Here is a 22365-nt window from a genome sequence, read left to right on the forward strand (position 1 = left end):
AACTGCCTCCACAATCGCCAGGAAGACCATCGCTGACAGATACACGGCCGCTGCAGGATCCACGGATACCGGGACCAGCGCCGTTTCTGTCCAGCGCGCCGCTGCCGCAGCCACTTCCGCCCCTAGTGACGTCACTCACCTGCTCAAGGACCACACCGCACGCTACACCACCCCCACGTCGATCTCCGCCCCCACGACTAACTTTGCCCCCACTCCCAGCTTCAGCCCCACACCAGGTCCTAGCTCCCAGCCCTGCCGTATTTTCACTATCCCTCCAGACCTCCCCCTCTCTGAGGATGAACAATCAGTCCTCAGCAGAGGCCTCACCTTCATCCCCCTACGCTCCCGGATCAATGAGTTCGACACGCGCCGATACATCAAGCATTTCTTCCACCGCCTTCGCCTCCGCGCATACTTCTTCAACCAGGACTCTCGCCCACCCTCTGACAACCCCTTCTCCCGCCTCCAACGCACCCCATCCACCTGGTCACCCCGTGGTGGGCTCTTACCCACCCTCGATCTCTTCATATCCAACTGCCGCCGCAACATTGACCACCTCAATCTGTCCACCCCCTTACCCACTCCAACCTCTCACCCTCGCAACGTGCAGCCCTCCACTCCCTCCGCTCCTACCCCAACCTCACCATCAAACCGGCAGACAAGGGAGGTGCGGTAGTAGTTTGGCACACCGATCTTTACACCGCTGAAGCTAGACGCCAACTCGCGGACACCACCTCCTACTGCCCCCTTAACCATGACCCCACCTCCCACCACCAAACCATCATCTCCCAGACCATCCATAACCTCATCACATCAGGAGATCTCCCATACACCACCTCCAACCTCATAGTCCCACAACCCCGCACTGCTCATTTCTACCTCCTACCCAAAATCCACAAACCCGACTGCCCCGTCCAACCCATTGTCTCAGCCTGCTCCTGCCCCACCGAACTCATCCCTGCATACCTCGACACTGTCCTGTCGCCCTTAGTCCAAGAACTCCCCACCTACATTCGAGGCACCACCCACGCCCTCCACCTCCTCCATGATTTTCACTTCCCCGGCCCCCAAAGCCTTGCCTTCACGATGGATATTCAGTCCCTATACACTTCCATCCCCCATCACGAAGGCCTCCACTTCTTCTTCTCCCGCCAACCCAACCAGTACCCTTCCGACTGACTGAACTGGTCCTCACTCTTAGCAACTTCTCCTTCCAATCCTCCCACTTCCTCCAAACCAAAGGAGTAGCCATGGGCACCCCCATGAGCCCCAGCTATGCCTGCCTCTTCATCGGATATGTGGAACAGTCCATCTTCCGCAGCTACACTGGCACCCCCCACCTTTTCCTCCGCTACATCGATGATTGTATTGGCGCTACTTCGTGCTCCCACAAGAAGGTTGAACAGTTCATCCACTTTACTAACACCTTCCACCCCGACCTCAAATTTACCTGGACCGTCTCAGACTCCTCCATCCCCTTCCTAGACACCTCCATTTCTATCTCTGGTGACCGACTCAACACAGACATTTACTATAAACCGACCGACTCCCACAGCTACCTAGATTACACCACCTCCCACCCTGCCCCCTGTAAAAACGCCACGCCATATTCCTTCGCCTCCGCCGCATCTGCTCCCATGAGGACCAATTCCAATACCGAACAGCCCAAATGGCCTCCTCCTTCAAAGACCGCAATTTCCCCTCCGACATGGTCGACAATGCTCTCACCGCATTTCCTCCACTTCCTGCACCTCTGCCCTTGAACCCCGCCCCTCCAATCGCCACCAGGACAGAACCCCACTGGTCCTCACCTTCCACCCCATCATACTCCGGATACATCGTATCATCCTCCGTCAATTCCACCACCTCCCAACAGACCCCACCACCAGGGATATATTTCCCTCCCCACCCCTATCAGCGTTCCGGAGAGACCACTCCCTCGTCATGTCCACACCCCCCCCACCGACCCATCCTCCACTCCCGGCACCTTTCCCTGCAACTGCAAGAAGTGCAGAACTAGCACCCACACCTCCCTTCCCCCACACCCCCCCACCTCCCTCCAAGGTCCCAGTGGATCCTTCCATATCCGTTACAAATTCACCTGCACCTCCACATACATCATTTACGATATCAGTTGCACCCAATGTGGTCCCCTCTATGTTGGGGAGACAGGCCGCCTACTTGCAGAACGTTTCAGGGAACACCTCTGGGACACCTGCACCAACCAACCCAACCGCCCCGTGCTGAACACTTTAACTCCCTCTCCCACTCCGCCAAGGACATGCAGGTCCTTGGCCTCCTCCATCGCCAGACCCTGATCACACGATGCTTGGAGGAAGAGCACCTCATCTTCCACCTAGGAACCCTCCTACCACACAGGATGAATGTAGATTTCTCCAGCTTCCTCATTTCCCTTCCCCCCCCCCACCTTATCTTCGTCCCAACCCCCAGCTTTAGCACTGCTCTCTTGTCCTGTAATCTTCTTCCTGACCTCTTCCCCACCCCCTCTCCGGCCTATCACCCTCACCCTTACCCTCACCTCCTTCCAACCATCGTATTCCCATGCCCCTCCCCCAAATTCCCTCCCCCCTACCCTTTATTTCAGCCCACATGGCACACCAGCCTCATTCCTGAAGAAGGGCTTATGCCCGAAATGTCAATTCTCCTGCTCCTCGGATACTGCCTGGCCTGCTGTGTTTTTCCAGCACCACATTTTTCAACTCTGGTCTCCAGCATCTACAGTCCTCACTACCTCTGCATCCAGCTGACTAGAATATAATGAATTACAAAGAATGCCTCAGCTGTACAAAGCTCTCATTAGACTTCACATTAGTGTACTGTGAGTAGTTGTAGATACTGTACCTTAGAAGGAGCTACACGAGATTTATCAGAATCTGGATTCTCAAGAATTAAATTGCAAGCAAAAACTACACAAACCAGGGTGTTATTCGTTGAAATTTTGAAGGTTAAGAAGTGATTGGATTAAAGTTTTCAAGGCAGGGGATCCAAGATGGCGGCGACCCAGCAAATCTGAGTCTATAGTGCTCCTCCCAAGACTTGGGCAAAGTGGGCCACCCACCCCCATCACACTCACCAAATCATTTAAAAGAGCTGTTTACTTTAATTAGTTGTTTAGTATTGAATTTAAACAATTTAATCTTCCTTAAAAATGACTAGGGGGAAGGGAGCCCGCAGCTCTCAGCAAGCAGGAACCCCTCCCCCACCCTCCCCAGCTGCAGCAGAGGCGTCCGCAGCCGCCCCGGGGGACTTACCTACGGTGGCGAGCCTCGCGGAAATAATCTCTAAAACGCGATGCGAAGATCGACGCTTTTATCAAAGAATCCCGAAGTCGATGGGACTCATTCTTGGCCACGCTGCAAAAGCACGTCCGAGACATTAAGGAAATTGAGCGCCGAGTCGGCGGGGCGGAGCTAAAGGCCGAGACCTGCGAAACTACATCGCAATCGGCCGTGGATCGCATCGAGGTCATCGAAAAAATATTCATTTGCTGGGCCTTCCCGAACGGGAAGAGGAAGGCCAGCTTACAAGGTTCCTTGAACAGTGGCTTCCACAGCTGTTAAATCTTGGAGGCTGGATCAGGCCAGGTAAGGGTGGAATGGGCCTACCGGGTTGCAATACACTGGCCCGGCTCGAACCAGCGCCCCCGCCCGGTCCTCTTCCGGCTGCAGAGCGATAAGGAGAGGCAGATACTCCTAGAAGCCTCTAGAAATCTTGGAAAAGATCCCCAAGCCATGATCTATAAAGGACCCACGATCATGTTATTCCAGGACTTTCCCCCAGCTCTGGTCCGAAAGAGGAAGGCATTCAATGAGGCGAAGAAGTGTTTAAGGGACTTAAATATTCAGTACTCCTTACGCTACCCAGCAACGCTAAGCTTTAACCATGAAGGATCCGTGTATAACTTCGGATCGCCGGAAAAGGCTAAGGAATTTTTGGACTCCCTTAGATAAATTGTAAGATAATTGATGTAGGCCGGGGGGTCTATTTAATGTTGGTGGGGGGAAGTAACCAATTTTAACTCTGTCTCTAGGAGCGGGGTTGTTTTCCCTTGTTATCTTGTGTTATTATATTTAATTATTACTTGTTGAGGTTGTAATTTTATAGTTATATATGTTAATACATGGTATTAACATTTCCAAATATATCCAGGTGTTGGTGTGGGAGGGGGGGTAGGGTGCTCACTGTTAACTCTAGCTCTGTAGTATATTTGAATTTTCCTCATCCTATTGAGGAGCACCTGGGTCAAGGGTGGGGCACTAGTTGGGAGAGGGTACGATGCACCTTTGGAAAGGAAGTGATAAGGGAACAAGGGGGAAAATCTCCATTTAAATAAGTTTTATATTTTTTTTTATTTAGAAATAGTTTTTTATTACACTGTTGTGAGTGTATTAGAGAGCCTTTATTTTTGTGAATTTTATATGCTCTATGCTCGGGATGTTCTGGATAGGGTTTCCCCTCCCGAGGCGTTTCGGATCTGCCCGGACGATCATGGTTGATCAGTCGGTTAAGTGGTGCACCTGGAATGTCAAGGGGAGTAATTCGCCAGTCAAAAGGAAGAAAATATTATCAAATCTCAAGAAAGAAAGAGTTGATATAGCTCTCCTACAGGAGACACACTTGTTGGATAAAGAACACTTGAAATTACGACAGGGTGGATTTGATCAGGCCTTTTCTTCTTTTAGCTCAAAAAGCAGGGGAGTTGTTATTCTTATTCGGAAGAATTTCCCTTTCAAAATCCTAAATCAGATAAAAGACGAATCTGGACAATATATTCTGAATAAAGCCCTTATAAATGGAGAGGAATATGGGATTTTGAATTTGTATTGTCCCCGGCACATCCTTTTAAATTTATAACGGAAGCCTTCTCAAAATTGATGGCTCTCTGTGCCCGTCATACAATTATAGGGGGAGACTTTAATTGTATTACGGATCCAGTACTGTAGGAGAATCTCCCAGATCTAGACAATTGATGGATTTGAACAAAGAATTAGGATTAGTAGGATGTCTTCATCCACAGGGCAGAGATTTTTCTTTTTACTCCAATCCACATAAATGTCATACCAGAATTGATATGTTTTTTGCCCCCTCGATTCTTTTTTAAATTCCATATCATTCTGTAAAATAAGTAGTATAGCAATTTCCTATCATGCTGCTATATATATGGAAATCAAGGCGAGGAACAATGGGACATCCCCTCGGCATTGGCGTATGGACCCCTTCCTGATGAAAGATAGTAAATTTGTAAAGTGCTTCTCTCAAGAATTTAAAACTTTTTTAGAAATTAACTTAGGTACGGCTAGCAACCCATCAATGATGTGGGAGACCATCAAAGCTTACACGCGAGGTTTGATCATCTCATACTCAGCGACCCAGAAAAAATTCAAGGGAGAACAACAGCGTCTGCTTGAAGCTGACTTAAAAGCAGCTGAAACAGCATACGCTGATAGACCTTCTATTATCAAGTTGCAAAGGATTACGGCCCTTAGGACAGCTCTAAAGACCACGCTTACCCAAACGGCTAAGAGGGAAATAATATTTGCAAAACAAAGATTATATGAATTTTGCGACAAACCGGGTAGATACTTAGCATTTCTTGCAAAGAGAAAAAAGGCCCCTCAAACTATCAAGTCTATCAAGGAAAGTACGGGTATTTTGACTCATGATCGTAAAAGGATTAACGCAATCTTTAGAAAATTTTATTCTGATTTATATAAATCGCAGGATTGTGAAGACAGGACTAGGAGGATGCAATCATTTTTTAAAGATTTGACCTTTCCGGGCCTAACTCCGGAATAGGTATCGGTCTTAAATGCTCCCCTAACAGTCCAAGAAATACTTGACGCAATCAGGCAACTTCAGAGCGGTAAGGCACCTGGCCCAGATGGCTTTCAAGCTGAATTCTATAAAGAATTTACAGGAATATTGGCTGGTCCACTTATGGACATGTATAACAATGCATATAGTCAAGGCTGTCTCCCGCCTTTGTTGAAAGAGGCAAATATCTCTCTTATCCTTAAAAAAGGAAAGGACCCAGAAGATTGTACGTCATACAGACCAATATCCTTGCTACAGGAAGATTTTAAAATCCTTTCTAAAACGTTAGCATTGAGACTAGAAAGGGTATTGCCACATATCATAAAGGAGGATCAGACGGTGTTTATTAAGGGCTGTAGATCATCCAATAATATTAGAAGGGTTTTGAATATGATTCAAGCCTGCCATCAGGGAAAGATACCAGGAGTAGTAGTCTCATTAGATGCGGAAAAGGCATTTGATAGGGTTGAATGGTCATATTTGTTTTACACATTGGAAAGGTTTGGCGTTGGAAAGGTGTTTACCAAATGGGTCTCAACATTGTATAGTGATCCCAAAGCAGTTGTGGTTACCAATGGATTAGGTTCAGATAGCTTCAGTGTGGATAGGGGCTGCCGTCAGGGATGTCTTCTCTCGCCATTGTTATTTACGCTAATAATTGAACCACTAGCAGAAGCTGTACGGACTGATCCTAATATAACAGCCCCAAGGATTGGTACAGGTAAACATAAAATTACCCTTTATGCAGATGATGTTCTTCTCTTCCTCAGTAATCCTCTGATGTCCGTACCTCGCTTAATCCAAGTTATTAATACATTTAGTGCATTCTCAGGCTATAAAATTAATTTCTCAAAATCGGAGGCTATGCCAATGGGTGGCCTTGCTATGATACTCCACTTAGTGGACGGATCCCATTTTCCCTTTCGTTGGTCCCTGGAGGGCTTCTTATATTTAGGCATTTTTATTACCCCAGTATTTGGTCAGTTATACAAGGCTAACTTTGTGCATTTACTGGAGAGGATAAGGCAGGACCTCCAGCGATGGGGAGACTTTCCAATTTCCTGGCTGGGTAGAATAGCACTAATTAAAATGAATTTTCTGCCCCGTCTCCTATACCCTATGAGAATGCTTCCGGTGATGCTGCCGAGGCTGGCACTACGTAAATTATATGGCTGGCTGGGTTCCTTTATCTGGAATCATAGACGGCCCCTCATTAAGCTGAAGAAGCTACAGCTTCCACAGGCAAGGGGAGGATTGGACTTCCAAGATTTTAGGAAATATCAGTTAAGTTCCCTATTAAGTTACATAGCTGATTGGGTCTTGTCTGACCCACAATCAATCTGGCTGGATATCGAGGCTTCTCAAGTAAAATGCCCACTTATTAACCTTTTATTTTCAGACAAGAGGAAAATCATCACGGATCAATCTAAAAACCCTATAATACTAAACACAATTAAAGCTTGGAATATAATGCGGCAAAATGAGGGCAACTCACATAAAACATCCCCCTATGCTCCGATAGTGGGAGCATGGGGATTTCAACCGGGGGTTATGGATGCCACTTTTAAACTCTGGAGATCCAGGGGGATCTCATGTTTAGGGGACCTATTTAAAGAGGGGGTCCTGATGTCTTTTGAACAGCTGCGTCAGAAATTTGGATTACCTAATGGAGACCTCTTTCAATATTTCCAAATTCGAGATTATATACAGAAGAAGACTACGTTATTAGATAGAGAATGTAGAGTGCTACGGTTAATGGGGGTAGCTTCCGTCAGTACTATTTATCATTTACTACATGATGAAGTATCGAGAGATATGGACAATCTGCTTAAGACATGGGATCAGGATTTGGGACCAGAAATCTCTGTAGAAACGTGGAATGACATTTGGGAAAATGCCAGAAGAATCACCATCTGCAAAGAATCACAGAACTCCGGCTATCCAGCTGAAGATACTTCATAGGGCCCATATAGTACCGGATCAATTGGTAAAATTTAAGGCAGGAGCATCTCCAATGTGTCCCAAATGCAAAATAGAGGTGGGCACTCTCGTACATTGCTTATGAGCCTGTCATAAGATCCGTAGATACTGGACTAAAGTAGCAAGTACCCTGACAGAAATTTTAGGAACGGAAATTAAAATGGACCCTGTATCTCTCCTTTTGGGCCTTTCGAACTTACCCTCCCTGGATATGCACGGGAAGAGATTATTTTCTATTCTCTCTTTCTGTGCAAGGAAAAATATTTTGGTAAACTGGGTGGCTGAGGGCCCCCCTGGACTTTCAAATTGGCACAGATTAATTATGGAATGTATTCCCCTTGACTTCCTTACAAATATGGTGCACTGAAAGACCGAATTATTTCATAAAATATGGCAGCCCTTCTTGAATTATATAAATACAATTATTTCGGCTATCCTAACAAGGGCTTTTATTTAATTGAGTTACGAACCTGGCTGGTCCGGGGCCCCTTGGGAGAGGAATCCCGCACGAATACGGGTTTTGTTACATTTGATGTTAACACATTCTGAACATGTATCTCACTACCCAATTTCTATGTTATCCGCTGTTTTTTTTTCTTTCTTTTATTTGAATAATGTAAGAGACTTAATTATACACTCTGGTTAGATTAGTAGTTAGTTGAGTTTTGTTTTTTTCCTCTATTTTTCTTTTGTTAAATTTTGGTTATTATTTATTTAAGATTTAATTGTATATCAGTGTTTGTACTTGAGAGTTTTTTTTATTTTTGTAAACTTGTAAAAATGTTAAATTTCCAATAAAAATATCTATAAAAATATATATATATATATATATATATATATATATAAAACGTTTTCAGGCATTAAGGGGAAACAGATAGAGTAAATAGAAACTATTTCTGCTGATTGGGAAGCGTTAGAGTATGGAATGTACTCTAAATATTAGAGCCACACGTTTCAGGAGTGGAATTAGTAAACAGTTCCACACACAGAAAATGGTAGAAGTTTGAAACTCTTCCACAAACAATGATTGATACTTGGATTTAAATCTGAGCGTGATAGATTTCTGTTAATCAGAGTTTTTAAGGGATTTAGAGCAAAGATATGTTTATGGCGTTAGACCACAATCAGTCACTATTTTATTGACTGACAGAACAGTCAAGAAACTAAACAATTTACTGTTGTTCCTCTGAGACTCCTAAATAAGATGCGGACGTTTTCAAGTGGATCTGAACTGGTTTCTGAAAGGAAAATGCTGGATGAGTCTGGATGTTGCATGCTGAAGCGTGCTAAAAACAGCCCCATTCCAGTTTGATCTCTCATTATGCCTGGATCTAAGTATAATTGCTTATTCCAGTATTTATAGATTTACCTATTTTTAATAACTGAACATTGTTTTCAATTGGTTGTAGATCCTCATCAATTTAGACCTTCAAAGCTAAATGCATGTTTGCTGTCTTGAAGTTTAATGAGATACTGACAAAGGATTAATAGGCTGGATCTCTTTATTCATGGTTGGAGGTGGGGGGGAAGAGAGAGGAGAAAGCTATGGGGTGAATTTACGGAAGTTTTAAAATTTTGAAAGGTTTTGACAGAGTGGATACAGAGAGGATATTTACTCTGTGGGGAAGACCGTAACGCAAAGCCATCAATATAAGATAGTCCCCAAGAAATCCAACAGGAATTCAGACAAAACTTCTCCACCCAAAAAGTGCTGAGAACATGGAACTTGTTACCATGGAATGGTTGAAGCAAATACTTTACCCCGAAATGCACCTGTATTATTCGAGCATTTAAGGGAGAAGGGCATAGCAGTATGATGGATTCAGATGAGGAAATAGACCCTTTGGTCCAACTCATCCATGCCGACCAGATATCCCAATCTAATTTAGTCCCATTTGCCAGCAGTTGGCCCATATCCCCCTCAACCCTTCCTATTCATGTATCCATCCAGATGCCTTTTAAATGTTGCAATTGTACCAGACTTCACCACTTCCGCTGGCAGCTCATCACCTTCTGCATGAAAAAGTTGCCCCTCACAGGATTCCCTCCAACGACTTGTCCACCATCAATATCAGGCTCACCAGTCTATAGTTCCTTGGCTTGTCCTTACCACCTTTCTTAAATAGTGGTGCCACGTTAGCCAACCTCTAGTCTTCCGGGACTTCACCTGTGAATATTGATGATACAGATATCTCCGCAATGGGCCCAGCAATCACTTCCCTAGCTTCCCACAGAATTGTAGGGTACACCTGATCAGGTCCTGGGGATTTATCCACCTTTATGCATTTCAAGATATCCAGCACTTCCTCCTCTGTAATATGGACATTTTTCAAGATGTCACCATCTATTTCCCTACATTCTATATCTTCCATGTGCTTCTCCACAGTAAACATTAATGCAAAATACGCATTTAGTATCTGTCCCATCTCCTGTGGCTCCACACAAAGGTCATCTTGCTGCTCTTTGAGGGGTCCTATTCTCTCCCTAGTTACCCTTTATCCTCAATGTATTTGTAAAATCCCTTTGGGTTCTCCTTAATTCTATTTGCCAAAGCTATCTCATGTCCCCTTTTTGCCCTCCTGACTTTCCTCTTACATATACTGCCTTTATACTCTTCTAAGGATTCACTCGATCTTTGCTGTCTCTACCTGACTTATGCTGCTTTCTTTTTCTTAACCAAAACCTCAATTTCTCTAGTCATCCAGCATTCCCTTCCCCTACCAGCCTTTCCTTTCATCCTAATAGGAATATACTGTCTCTGGACTCTCGTTATCTCATTTCTGAAGGCTTCCCATTTTCCAGCTGTCCCTTTACCTGCAAACATCTGCCCTCAGTCAGTTCTGGATTTTAAGATCATAAATTGTACAATTTTTTTAAAAAGAATAATTGTAAAGGTGTATATGGTGCTCATTATTAGTACTACAGTTGATGCTGCTGTTACCATGAACTTAAGGAATTGTGACGTTTTGTTTCTATAGCATTCTCAGCAATTGCAGTTTTGAACAATTTATTTTCAATCACCAAAAAGTTACAAGAAAAAGGATTGCTATTAATGGTTTTCATCTAAAGTAACAAACCAACACTTTGGCTTCACCTGGAAATGAATTTATTTTGTTTTTATGAACAGTTCTGTTAGATGAAATACTAGCTGTAGAATTTGTGTTAAAGGAAAATAAACTTTTCAACTGAAGTACAATTATTTGTTTCAGGTGGATCTCACTCCCACCTTTCGTTGAACAGGCTTCCACCTTCAAACTTACTAATTCATAAATACATTTCTCCCTTCAACAACCTTTTCAGTCTACTGCAACCATACCATGTCTGTCAGACAGCTGGTTCTTGCTTTATTTGTGCATAATGGAACACAATGTTGTGATCTGTGTTTTATTGATTTGAACATAAAATTGTCTTTGCATAACCAGTGCTCCATTGAACCACCACCTCAGGGGTATGTCTCCAGTGGGTGCTATTGTTATAAAGCCTCATTTTAACTGATACACATGAGGCGTTCAGTTGAGTGCATATTGAACAGATTGACCGTGGGCTTTTGGAATTGATATACAACCTTCATCAGCTTATGAAACTTCTCCTCAAAGGGCTCACTTATTTTATTTAAAAATTGACTTGTGAACTCTTCAAATTAATGTTTTATTTAATATGAGTGAACAAGTAGGGCAATTTAGAATTCTAATTTAAACTGCATTGTGTGTAGGTTTAGGTTGACTACATGATTGTAAGGCTGTACTGAATGATGTTCTATTGCTTATACTTTTCAGTGGATATCTTGGATAGTCGTCAGAAGAGAGCTGAAGCATTAAAAAAAATGACGGACAATGCAGTCCGCATGTCTGAGGAGCAGCTCATGGAACTCAGAGCTGATATTAAGGTAAGTTTGTTGCTGTTAAAAAATTGTGAAAACCTGAAGCACTTTTTAAAGCACAGTTTGTTTTTTCTTTGCCTTGATCAGATTTAGCCTTTTAAATTGATCCTTTAATAAATGACCAGCTTGGTTTGAAATCCTAAAAGTTGACCTGTTCTAGGGACAACAGAGGGATTGCCTTAATTTGTTACCTTTTCAACACTGAAACTCCATCAGTGACACAATTTCTGTTTAGAACAAGGAAAACCGTGTTTTACTTTGGTTTAAGCTCCACTAATATCAGTAACTTGCTGAATACCATCTTCAATACTTTTTATTCTATAGCAGTCTGTTGAAGAATATTGAATATTTGAACTAAACAAAACTGACAAAACAGTGCTATTTATGCAATTTACTTTCTGAACAACGTCCCTCACAACGACTAAAATACAACTTGTTGGCTTTGATTAGGAGACAGAGGTCAATTTAATTTTGCTGTCTCATTCATCTCTAATCCATATAAATAAAAGGTAATCTCACCCAGTTCCATCTTAATAGACAAATGAGCTTGCACTTTTGGTTTTGTATTGTTAATCATTTCCTGTATTTTCATTCCATCCTTGTGGTCTTCCTACGTTTTTCCTTGCCAGTGTTGGATCCTCATGCAGCGTTCTTTCGTTGAACAGGCATTGTCAAATATTGTTTAGTTTATGTCAGCCAATGGAAAACATGAGTTCCTGAGACAACTGTTCTCTGAAACTAAAACATTAACACCTTTCTGATGAATAGTTCCCCACATGAGGAATTGCAAATATTCTTCATATTTAAAATACTTCATATTTTTCTGAAACCATCTTTATTTAATATTGTATCAATCAGCTGATAGTGGCTTGTTTTTAATGAACTAGAAAGTTAGACCAGAAGATATAGGAGCAGAATTGGGCCTTTCGGCCCATCAAGTCTGTCTTACCACTCAATCGTGGCTGATCTGTTTTTCAGTGCCATTCTCCTGCCCTCTCCCCATAATCTTTGATCCCCTTACTAATCAAGAACCTATGTATCTCTGAATGAATACAATAACTTGACCTCCACAGCCTTCTGTGGCAATGAGTTCCACAGATTCATCACCCTCTGGCTGAAGAATTTTCTCCTCATCTCACCTAAAGGGTTGTCCCTTCACCCTGAGGCTGTTCCCTTGGGTCCTAGTTTATCCTCCCAGTGGAAACATCTCCATGTCCACACTCAAGGCCTCTCAGCATTCAGTAGTTGAAGTTTGATTCAAAGTGTAGATGACCCACACGTGATCACTTGATGTTAGTTTGATTGCTTTATTTTTGGTTCAGGCTCTATGGTACTTTCTGGATAATGAGACCTCTTCGGTCAAATGGGGACAACTACATACCCATGTTCATGCAATAGGGTTTTAGAGAGCATGCAATTTTTTGTCCAAAATTACATTTTCTTAGCATTTCAAAATTGATCTGAACTTTTAAAGTGTCCTTTCTATATTCTTACATTTGAGCGTCTAATCTAGAGGGTGTTTAAATCCAGTACGAGAATGCTATACTATCTAAGGTGCTGTCCTTCAGAGGATGACCTATCTTGTCCGTTCATGTGAATGATAAGAGATCTTATGACCCTTTTTGAAGAGTAGCAAATGCTTTGTCAACAACCAGGACCATCAAGAACAATTTAACTGCGCCCTTTTACATCGCTATTTGCAGGACTATGCTGTGCGCAAACTGGCTGCTGCATTTGTCTACAAAGCAACAATGACTTCTTCAAAATAATTATTTTTCTGCAAAGTGTCTGAAAGATCTGGTCAGGCTCTGTATAAATGCAAGTTCTTTAAATGAATTTTATATCAATACACAACTGAATTGCTTAAAAGTTTTGACACTGAATTGTGTTTATTCATTTGTGGGGCTTGGGCATTGTTGGCATGGCCAATTTTTACTGCCCATCCCTCATTACCCATGAAAAGATGATGAGCAGCCCTGTTAAGCTGCTGTAGTCTGCAGTGGAGGTGCTCTCAGTGCTGATGGAGAGTTCTAGAATTGTGTACTAGTACAGATAGAGAAATAGCAATACATTTCCAAGTCAGATGTGTGACGTGCGAGTGGTGTTCTTCCCATTTGCCTGCTGCCCTTGTTCCTCTTTCTAGGTGGTAGAGGTTGCAGGTTTGAAAAATGCTGTCAAAGGGGGCATAGCCAGTTGCTGCACTGTATCTTATGATACATATTGCAAACATGATGCACCAGTGGACAGGGAATGAATGTTTTAAAGTGATGCTAATCAGGTAAACTGCTTTGTCCTGGATCAAGTTTTTTGAGTGTTGTTGGAGCTTTATTCATATACGCCAGTGGAGAAGATGGCAGGCAGTTTTTAGGGTGTCAGGAGCTGAGTTGTTCACTGCAGAATTCTTAGTTTCAGACTTGCTCTTGTAACCATAGCACTTTATGTAGCTGATCCAGTTAAGTTTATGGCCAACTGAGCCCCCTGATTTTGATGGTGGGGATTTGATGTGAGTAATGTCAAAGAGAGATGGTTAGACTTGCTCATTAGAGGTGATTATAGCCTGCCATCCGTGTACTGTAAATGTCATTTAATGCTTGTTACCCAGGACTTACTGCATACTGACATCAATTACTTCATTATCCAAAGAATTGTGCATTGAATAGAACACTGCAATCATCAATGAACTTACCCCGCTTCCAAACTTCAAATGAAAGAGAAGTCATTATTGAGTTAAGTTGACACTGGTCTAAGACATTCCTCTGAGGACCTCCTGTCGCAATGATCTAGAGCTAAAATGATTGGCCTCCAAGACTCTGACTTTAGAACCATTCTGGTTGTAATTATAGGGATGATAGACTTCAGTTACATGAATAGATTAGAGAAGCTGAAGCTGAGAAAATTGAAGAAATTTGATCAAGGTGTTTAAACTCCTGAGCGGTCTGCACAGCAGTCAGAACCAGAGGACACCAATTTAAGGTGGTGGACAAAACCAACAATAACTTGAAAATCTTCCTAATAACAGGATCTGCCTGAAGGCGTGATGGAGACAGATTCATTTATTGCTTTTGAATGAGAATTGGATTCTTACCTGAAGAGAGAAGATTTGCAGGGCTTCAGCAAGATTTTTGGAAATGTTCCACATTGGAGACTGAAAGCAAAAGTAAGAGCCAGTGAGTTCTAGAGAAATTTGGCAAATTGGATCCATGATTGGCTGAGCAGCAGGAAGCAGAGGGTAATGGTTGAGTGTTTTTGTGACTGGAAGCCTGTGTTTAGATGGGCATAACAGGTGCTGGGACCCTTGATGTTTGTGGTAAACGTCAACGATTAGGACTTGAGTGCAGGGGGTTTGATCAGTGAGTTTGCAAATGACACAAATATTGATGGGGTGGTAATAATTGAGGAGGATAACCTTAGATTACAGGAGGATATAGAAGGACTGGTCAGATGGACTGATCAGTGGCAAATGGAATTCAATCCAGATAAGTGTGAGGTGATGCATTTGGGCAGAACTAACAAAGCAAGGGAGTACACAATGAACATTTGGACCCTAGGAAGTACCAAAGATCAGAGGGATCTTGGTACTTGTGTCCACCAGTCCCTTGAGGTAGTGGGACAGGTAGATAAAGTGATGAAGAAGGCAAATGATAATCTTGCTTTTATCAGTCAAGGAATAGAGTTTAAGCAGGGGGAGGTTATGCCAGAACGATATACAAATGTTGTTTAGGCCACAGCTAGAGTATGTGCAGTTCTGGAACCCAATGATAGGAGGGATGTAATAGTACCGGAGAGGGGCAGGGTAGATTTACCAGGATGTTGCATGGGCTGGAGAGTTTCAGTTATGAAGAGAGATTGGACAGACTGGGTTTGTTTTCCTTAGAGCAGAGGAGGTTGAGTGGGGGCTTGGTTGAGATGGATAAAATTTATGAAGGCAAGACGTTGAGGGGATGTGAGGATTTCTTTTTCACCCAGAAGCTGGTGGGAATCTGGAACTCACTGCCCATAAGGGTGGTTGTGGCAGAAGCCCTCAATATGTAAGAAATGTTTAGATGTGCACTTGTGATACCAAAGCAGATAAGGCTATAGGCCAAGTGCTGGGAAAATGGGATTTGAATAGTTAGGTTGATTTTGACCCATCCGGTTGCAATAGGCTCAAGGGCCTTTTTTTTTGCGCTATGATCTCTGATTGTAGAGAAATGGAAGAGTGTTGAAGCTGAGTTGTTCCCACAAAGGCTAGCACAGACTTAATGGGCTGAATGGCTTTCTTCTATGTTGTAACCATTCTATGATCGTTCTTTGCACAATACGAAGTATGGATTCAATCATTGGCAAGTTTTCTCCTTGGCTCCCATTGACTTAGTTTTGTTGGGGCTCCTTGACACCACTATCAGTCAAATGCTGTCGAGGGCAATCACTTTCACCTGATGTCTGGCACTTAGTAGTCCTATTGGAATTCAAACTGAGCATTTGTTGATATTTTCTAATCACCCTGTTCAGAGATATTATTACACCCCTCTGGAGCAGGTGGGACTTGAATCTAGCCAATCTGGTCTGGAGATGGAGACACTACCACTGCACCACAAAAACCCTGAGCGTGTGTGTCATTTCACAGCATTGTCCATAACTTTGCTGATGATTAAAATTCATCTGATGTGGTGTCAGCTGTCTGGATTAAATTCATGGCCAATTTTCCACATTGTCATGTAGATACCAGTGTTGTAGCTGCACTGGAACAGTTCGGATGGGGCCTTACAGAGGCAGAGCTAGCTCAAGAGCACAGGTCTTCAGTTCTACTGCTGGTATGTTGCTGGGACCCATGGCCTTTGCTTTATACAGTGCTTTAATCTGTTTCTTGGTATCACATGGAGTGAATCGAATGACAGAAAAGTGGCATCTGTGGTGCTGGGGTCCTCAGGTGGGACCAAGATGGATCGTGCACTCAGCACTTCTGGCTGAAGATGGCCCCAAATGTTTCAGCTTCATCTTGTGCACAGGATGTGGGCTCCTGCATATGAGGCGGCTCCCATACCATGTTATAAACTTCAGTTCTGCTAGTCTTAACACACTGAAAATAGTGATAGTATTAAAAATGAACAGTCAGTTTCAGCATTGAAGATGAAACATTTTAGAAAAATTATTAAAAAGAACTTTGAATTATGCTTTCATGTCGTTTACAGTTTGTTTATATCATGTATATTAATTTTAAACTAGTTCGCACACTTTTTAAACATCCTGTGAGGCCAGACAAGGAAGGCAGATTTCCTTCCCTAAAGGACATTCATGATTAATTTTTTTCATGACAATATAGTAGTTTTGTGATTATCATTTACTTAGATAAGTTTTCTTATTCTACATTTATTTGATTCAGTGAGTTTAAATTTCCTATTTGCAATGGTGGGATTTGAAGTCCTATCACTGGGTTATTATAAAAGCAAAATATTGCAGATACTTCAAATGTGAGATTTTTTTTAAAAGAAAAGCAGCATCTGTGGAGAGAAACAGAGTCAATATTTCAGGTTCAGCTAACCCTAACCTTAACCCTTCAATCATCACTTCTGATTAAAGGCCATTGACATGAAATGTTGACTGTTTTTCTGTCCACAAATGGTGCTTGGTCTCAGTATTTCCTGCACTTTGTTGTTATCTCTGGATCATTAAACTCTGCTTCTGGATTGCTAGGCCAGTAATGTGCACAATATTAGTGTGGTGGAACTGAATATCTTTCCACTTTTTTTTCTGAATCAGGAACTCCATTTAAAGTGGAATTCAAGTATGATCTTGTCTGAAAAACATTTCCCTCTGTTTTAATGATTTTCCCTCAGTTCCAATGTTAGGTGACTATTTCTACTCTGATGGAGTGTGAGCTGTTTCCCATCGAGGAACAAAGCCAAGACAACCCAAATTAATTCCACATAGAATTCTTGCAGGAGAAAAACAGCTCCTGAAGAGATGTGTGTTCTTTTCTTTAATTCCTTATACTTCCAATCATCTGGTTACAAAAGATTGAGCTTCTATTTTGGGCTCATTAGCCAGGATATTTTCTGCTAATAACATTGTAGTGTTGTTTGTTTTTATGCTTGGAAGAGAGTATTGTATATTTTGGGGAGTAAGGTTCAAGACTATGGATGGTATCTTCACTTAAACACTGAACCATTTGATTAGAGGAGTTCAAGGATGCAATGTAAAATTTTTGTTAAATTTCATTTTAATACCATAATACAGGTCGTTCTGCTATAACGCAACAGTTATGGTCCTCTGTGACCTTGCACTATAGAAAATCACGCTGTAGAAGATTGCTATACCCATTCAGCAGAAAATTTGCGTTATTCAAACAATGTCCACAATTCATCAATTGTGTTATAGCCAATTTGTGCTGACGAAATGTGTGTTATAGCAGAACAGCCTGTAATAACCTTTTATTCTTAATACTTTGCCTTGAAGTTCTGCTTTGGGATGCCCAACATTAACCTGTTTGAGAACAAATCTGTGCCACTAAAATGGCAAAAAGTGGAATTCTGGGTGAATGTGATCAGAATTTGAGAACTGTTTATCCTATAGTAATATTTCAGGTATGTCATACAGAAAGTGACTGTTATGTACACAATATAAACTTGAGTTCACTTGATTTAAACAGTCACTGAGAATTAATGTTGGATAATAATTGTTTTTAGATTTACATGTTCTGTTGACTTAATCAGAGCAGTCCCAATTATATTTGATTGATAGATACACAATGCACAATAGTGACTGTTTTAATAATTGTCACAAATCGTACAGCAGTCTGAATCCCAACTGCCAGTTGCATAACTAGGAATCATGATTATTGTATAATTTAAAAAGCTAAACTACCATACCTGGACTTCATCTGCTAGTTATTTTTTTAAATGTATTTTAGCACTTTGTTAGTGAACGAAAATATGATGAAGACCTGGGGCGATGTGCACAGTTCACCTGTGATGTGGAAGAACTTAAAGCGAGTATCCAAGCCTTTGGACAAGGTAAGCTGAGGCTTGGTCATCTACCATTTAATAGAAAAGTGACCTGTAAGTCATCCTTGGAGGTGGGGCACTGAGCATTTCTAAAATAGAGGCTGCAGCACAAACTGGACTCTGTTACTTGAATCGTATGCATTGATTTATGTAGCTTCAGAATGAGAGTATAGGCCAGCTGTTTTGATTAAGGGGCATTGAATGTGTAGTTAAGCTCATGTTTTCAGTATAAAATGCTAAGTTATTTGTAATCCTTAAATCTAAAGGAGACTGCATTTAGTCAGTGTGAAGTGCCTGTTGTTGAATTTTGTGACAAGTCAGCATACAGTAACCTAATGTTTCAGCTAAACTTGTATGTGCTGAAGATAATTTTGTAGCCAGATTCTTTTGGCAACTGTCAGCCTTCATCCTTCAGCTTCAACTTGCTTGTGGCCTGTTGCCGATTAACTATCTGCATAGATTGCCACCTGCCAAGTTCAGTCTTAATTGGTAATGCTGCAGTATACTTCCAAGGTAGCAATTTAATTATGTCTGTGATACTTTAATATATACAGCAACCTATGACTTACAAAATCTGGTAAGTCATCACACAGGGAATGCAGTAGGATATGAGTTTGACATAACCAGCAATTGGATACAGTAGTTATATTGCAAGGAAAATCTGAGGGAGACAGAAGTGCATTGATTGGAATGGAAGATTTGGATGTTTGTTTCTGAAGGAGAACATGAGCACTGAAGATATGATTATTTCCTGGAGCAATTCAGCTTCGATGCTAATACCGAATGTGGTTCCTGGTATTACTGTCCAGGACCAAAAACCATTTTCCTCTTTTGACCCCTAATTCTACATTCATTCGACACATCATATACTCCGTCAAATACAGAAATTTGCAACATATCTCCTTCTAAAGGTTTAAAGTAATTACATGTCGCTGGGTGTAATCTCATTGCGAGCCAGCAGAGTAAGGCATTCGATCGCATAGCTGCGCAGAAATTCCGCGGGTGCGCAGAAAAGACTTGCGCAACATCCTGGAGCAAATGAGAAGAACAGGATGCTCAATTCCTATAGTGATTTTTGTGGGCCAGTGAACAGAACCCAACAAATTGTTGATGCATATTTCATAGGTACTTCAATAGCATGAGTTTTCTACTTAGAATGTAAGGGTCCCTGGACATTTTACCACACTGCAAGAAGACTTTCATAAATTACTTCCATCTACTTTGTTAGCTGACTTAATTAACTCAACATTATAGTGAGTTGAAAAAAAAGATAAAAAGCAAAGGAAAATTTTAATGAATCTCACTTTAATGTATCTCATTGTCAGTACTTTCACATGAAGTCTTCATACACTTCTGTTCTCAATTAGATTTGGTCCAGTATCTAAACATTTTGAGATTCCCACTCTGCAAATGCAACACAAAACCGCTATTATATAGTAGAAGCCTTGAAGTACCATCGTCTTGCATCAGGAAAAATCAATCTGTAGCAACATTGAGAAAGCAGATCAAACACAGACAGAATTCCAAATTGTTAATGTTCTTGATTCCTTATGACAAGCTTAAATTATCTCAGTAGGCATCTTTAAGTTCAAATTTCATTCCAGTTTACTGGTAGCTCTCTTATCTTTAAAGTAAAAATAAAAAAAGGTTGTCAATTCATCCTTAGTTTAGGACTGCGTACATAATGTAAGCTTCTATCAATGCCTTACCAGGATTGTGTTTGACTGTTGGACACCATCAAAAATACAATCAGAAAGTAAACTGACACTCCACCGGCCTGCTTGAGATAGATATAAAAGGCGCTATGATGCTTTTTTAAGAAGAGTAGTAAGTTCTGGTGTGCTGAAAAGCATTCCTACCTCAGATACGAAGAAAAACAATTAGGCTGTCATTAAGTCTCATGCTGCGCATTAAACAGTCGCCTACACAACTGCAACGCACAGCAATCAATTGGATGGTATGTGCTTTGGAACATCCTGGGATCGCAATATAAAGGCAAGTTTTTCTGGTTCACCTGCCTAACTTACAAAGCATTCTTGGGGGACTGGAAGAGATGGTCAGGCAGAAGCATCAATTTCATGTTTTCTTTAATATATACATTAACAATTGATAATATGTACAAACTCTCCAAAAGCTGATGTCAGCATAAGCATCAACATTAAGTATTACTTACTGACCTAATAATGTAGTTGTTTTTTGTCTAAACTTTTTTCCTCCTCAGCATGCAATATTGCTTGCCTCTCTGACATTTGAATTCCTTTTACCTCTGCCCCATTTTATTTGGCTGTGGTTTGTGAATTGCAACCCACTAAAGGATATTCCAAAGTAATCTTGTCTTAATTTGCATTATCTTAAGTTTTTTTTTTCTTTCTCTCTTTCATATAGTGTCTCATCCCAAGAACAATTACTCTGCTAGGTCAAGGTGTAGTTCTGTCTCATCAGTATCAGTGACGAGTCGGAGTGATGTTTCAGCTCCCAACTGTACTTCAGACCTCAGCCTTACTAAGTCGCTGAAGAATAGTCCATGTTCTGGAGACATTGCTACTGCTTCAGCCAACTCTGCAAACCAAACTTGCTCGTCAAATCGACTGGTATGAACTGCTAATGTTCTCTTTCTTGATATTTTCCTCAACAAAGAAAATAGGTTGTAACCCAAGTAATTCTATTCGTTTTGATGACTATATTGTAATTAAAATTCACTGAGAATTGTGTTGTGTCAAAATTACTAGGCATTGGTGTAAAGTTATCAGGTCTTGATTGGGTGATTTCAGTTTTGAATTGTCATGAGAGAGAAACAGAAGGGGAATCAATCATATAATGCTTGTGGGCTTCTTAGTGATAGAGTTTGAGGAAGGTACTTAGTAGTCTTGGCAGGATATGTGATTATGGAGGAGTCTGTTTTTTAAGAAAACCAAGAACATTGACAAAAAAATGTTAAAGTATGAACTCCATTCTTTTTAAAAAAGACTTAAATATTGCAATTAAGATGTTGTAAAACTTCATGCATCCCACCTATCCTACCCATTCCTCTGCTGTTTGCTGTTTCAACAGCTTCTTGCCATGCTACATCATTCCTACACTAGATGCCAGTCACCTTTTGTAAATGTTTTTTCTATCTTCCTAGTCTCCCCACCACTTATTTCCTTCTGCTGAATTATCAAACTGTTTATCTAACATCCAATACTGGAAGAGCAGAAATTTCCTTCAACTGAATGCAGTATTGCAGAGATTAAAGCTATTGTTTTTGATTCCTACTCCAAACTCCATCCCTACTGCCACTATCCCTCTCCAGGCTACAATCAGAAATTAATTTGATGACCAAGATGACCATCTAATCTTATTCATGCCAACCTTAATACAGCCGATTCTTACCTCCATAACATCGCTGGACTCTGCCAGCTCATCTTAGTGCAAGTTAAGTCCTGTTCCTCTATCACTTCACTCTGTCAAGCATCATCCACATTTTAAAATTCAGACTCTTGGTTTCAAATACTTCCATTGCTGTCTAATTCAGGCCACCACGTGTATTGAATTTATTGTCATGTGTAACGGGGCACAGTGAAAAGGTTTGTCTTGCGAGCAATATGGCCAGATCAGGGTTAAGTAGCATAGATAAGTAAATAATAGGTAAACAGTAGCAAAAACAAAAAAAAAACACAGGTATAGGCAAATTTTGTGTGTTTGAGA

General features: G+C 41.5%; 2 protein-coding genes across 8 annotated transcripts in view; one reads left to right on the forward strand and one right to left on the reverse strand.

Moving 5' to 3' along the window:
* The window catches only part of LOC140471208 (spermatogenesis-associated serine-rich protein 2-like), a 142806-nt gene that overhangs the window by 115294 nt on the left and 5147 nt on the right, over positions 1–22365 (forward strand). For all 7 annotated transcript variants that reach the window (XM_072567124.1, XM_072567123.1, XM_072567122.1 and 4 more), the window contains 3 exons: positions 11592–11701; positions 18585–18687; positions 21064–21269. In XM_072567124.1, the coding sequence (XP_072423225.1) occupies positions 11592–11701; positions 18585–18687; positions 21064–21269 (419 nt within the window). The remainder of the gene's footprint in view (positions 1–11591; positions 11702–18584; positions 18688–21063; positions 21270–22365) is intronic.
* mcrs1 (microspherule protein 1) overlaps positions 19963–22365 on the reverse strand; it is a 39606-nt gene continuing 37203 nt past the window's right edge. Inside the window, exon 17 of the mRNA XM_072567130.1 lies at positions 19963–20082. The gene's annotated coding sequence lies outside the window, so the exon portion shown is untranslated. The remainder of the gene's footprint in view (positions 20083–22365) is intronic.

The sequence above is a fragment of the Chiloscyllium punctatum genome, chromosome X (genome assembly GCF_047496795.1).
Source record: "Chiloscyllium punctatum isolate Juve2018m chromosome X, sChiPun1.3, whole genome shotgun sequence".
In the NCBI taxonomy this organism is placed as follows: domain Eukaryota; kingdom Metazoa; phylum Chordata; class Chondrichthyes; order Orectolobiformes; family Hemiscylliidae; genus Chiloscyllium; species Chiloscyllium punctatum.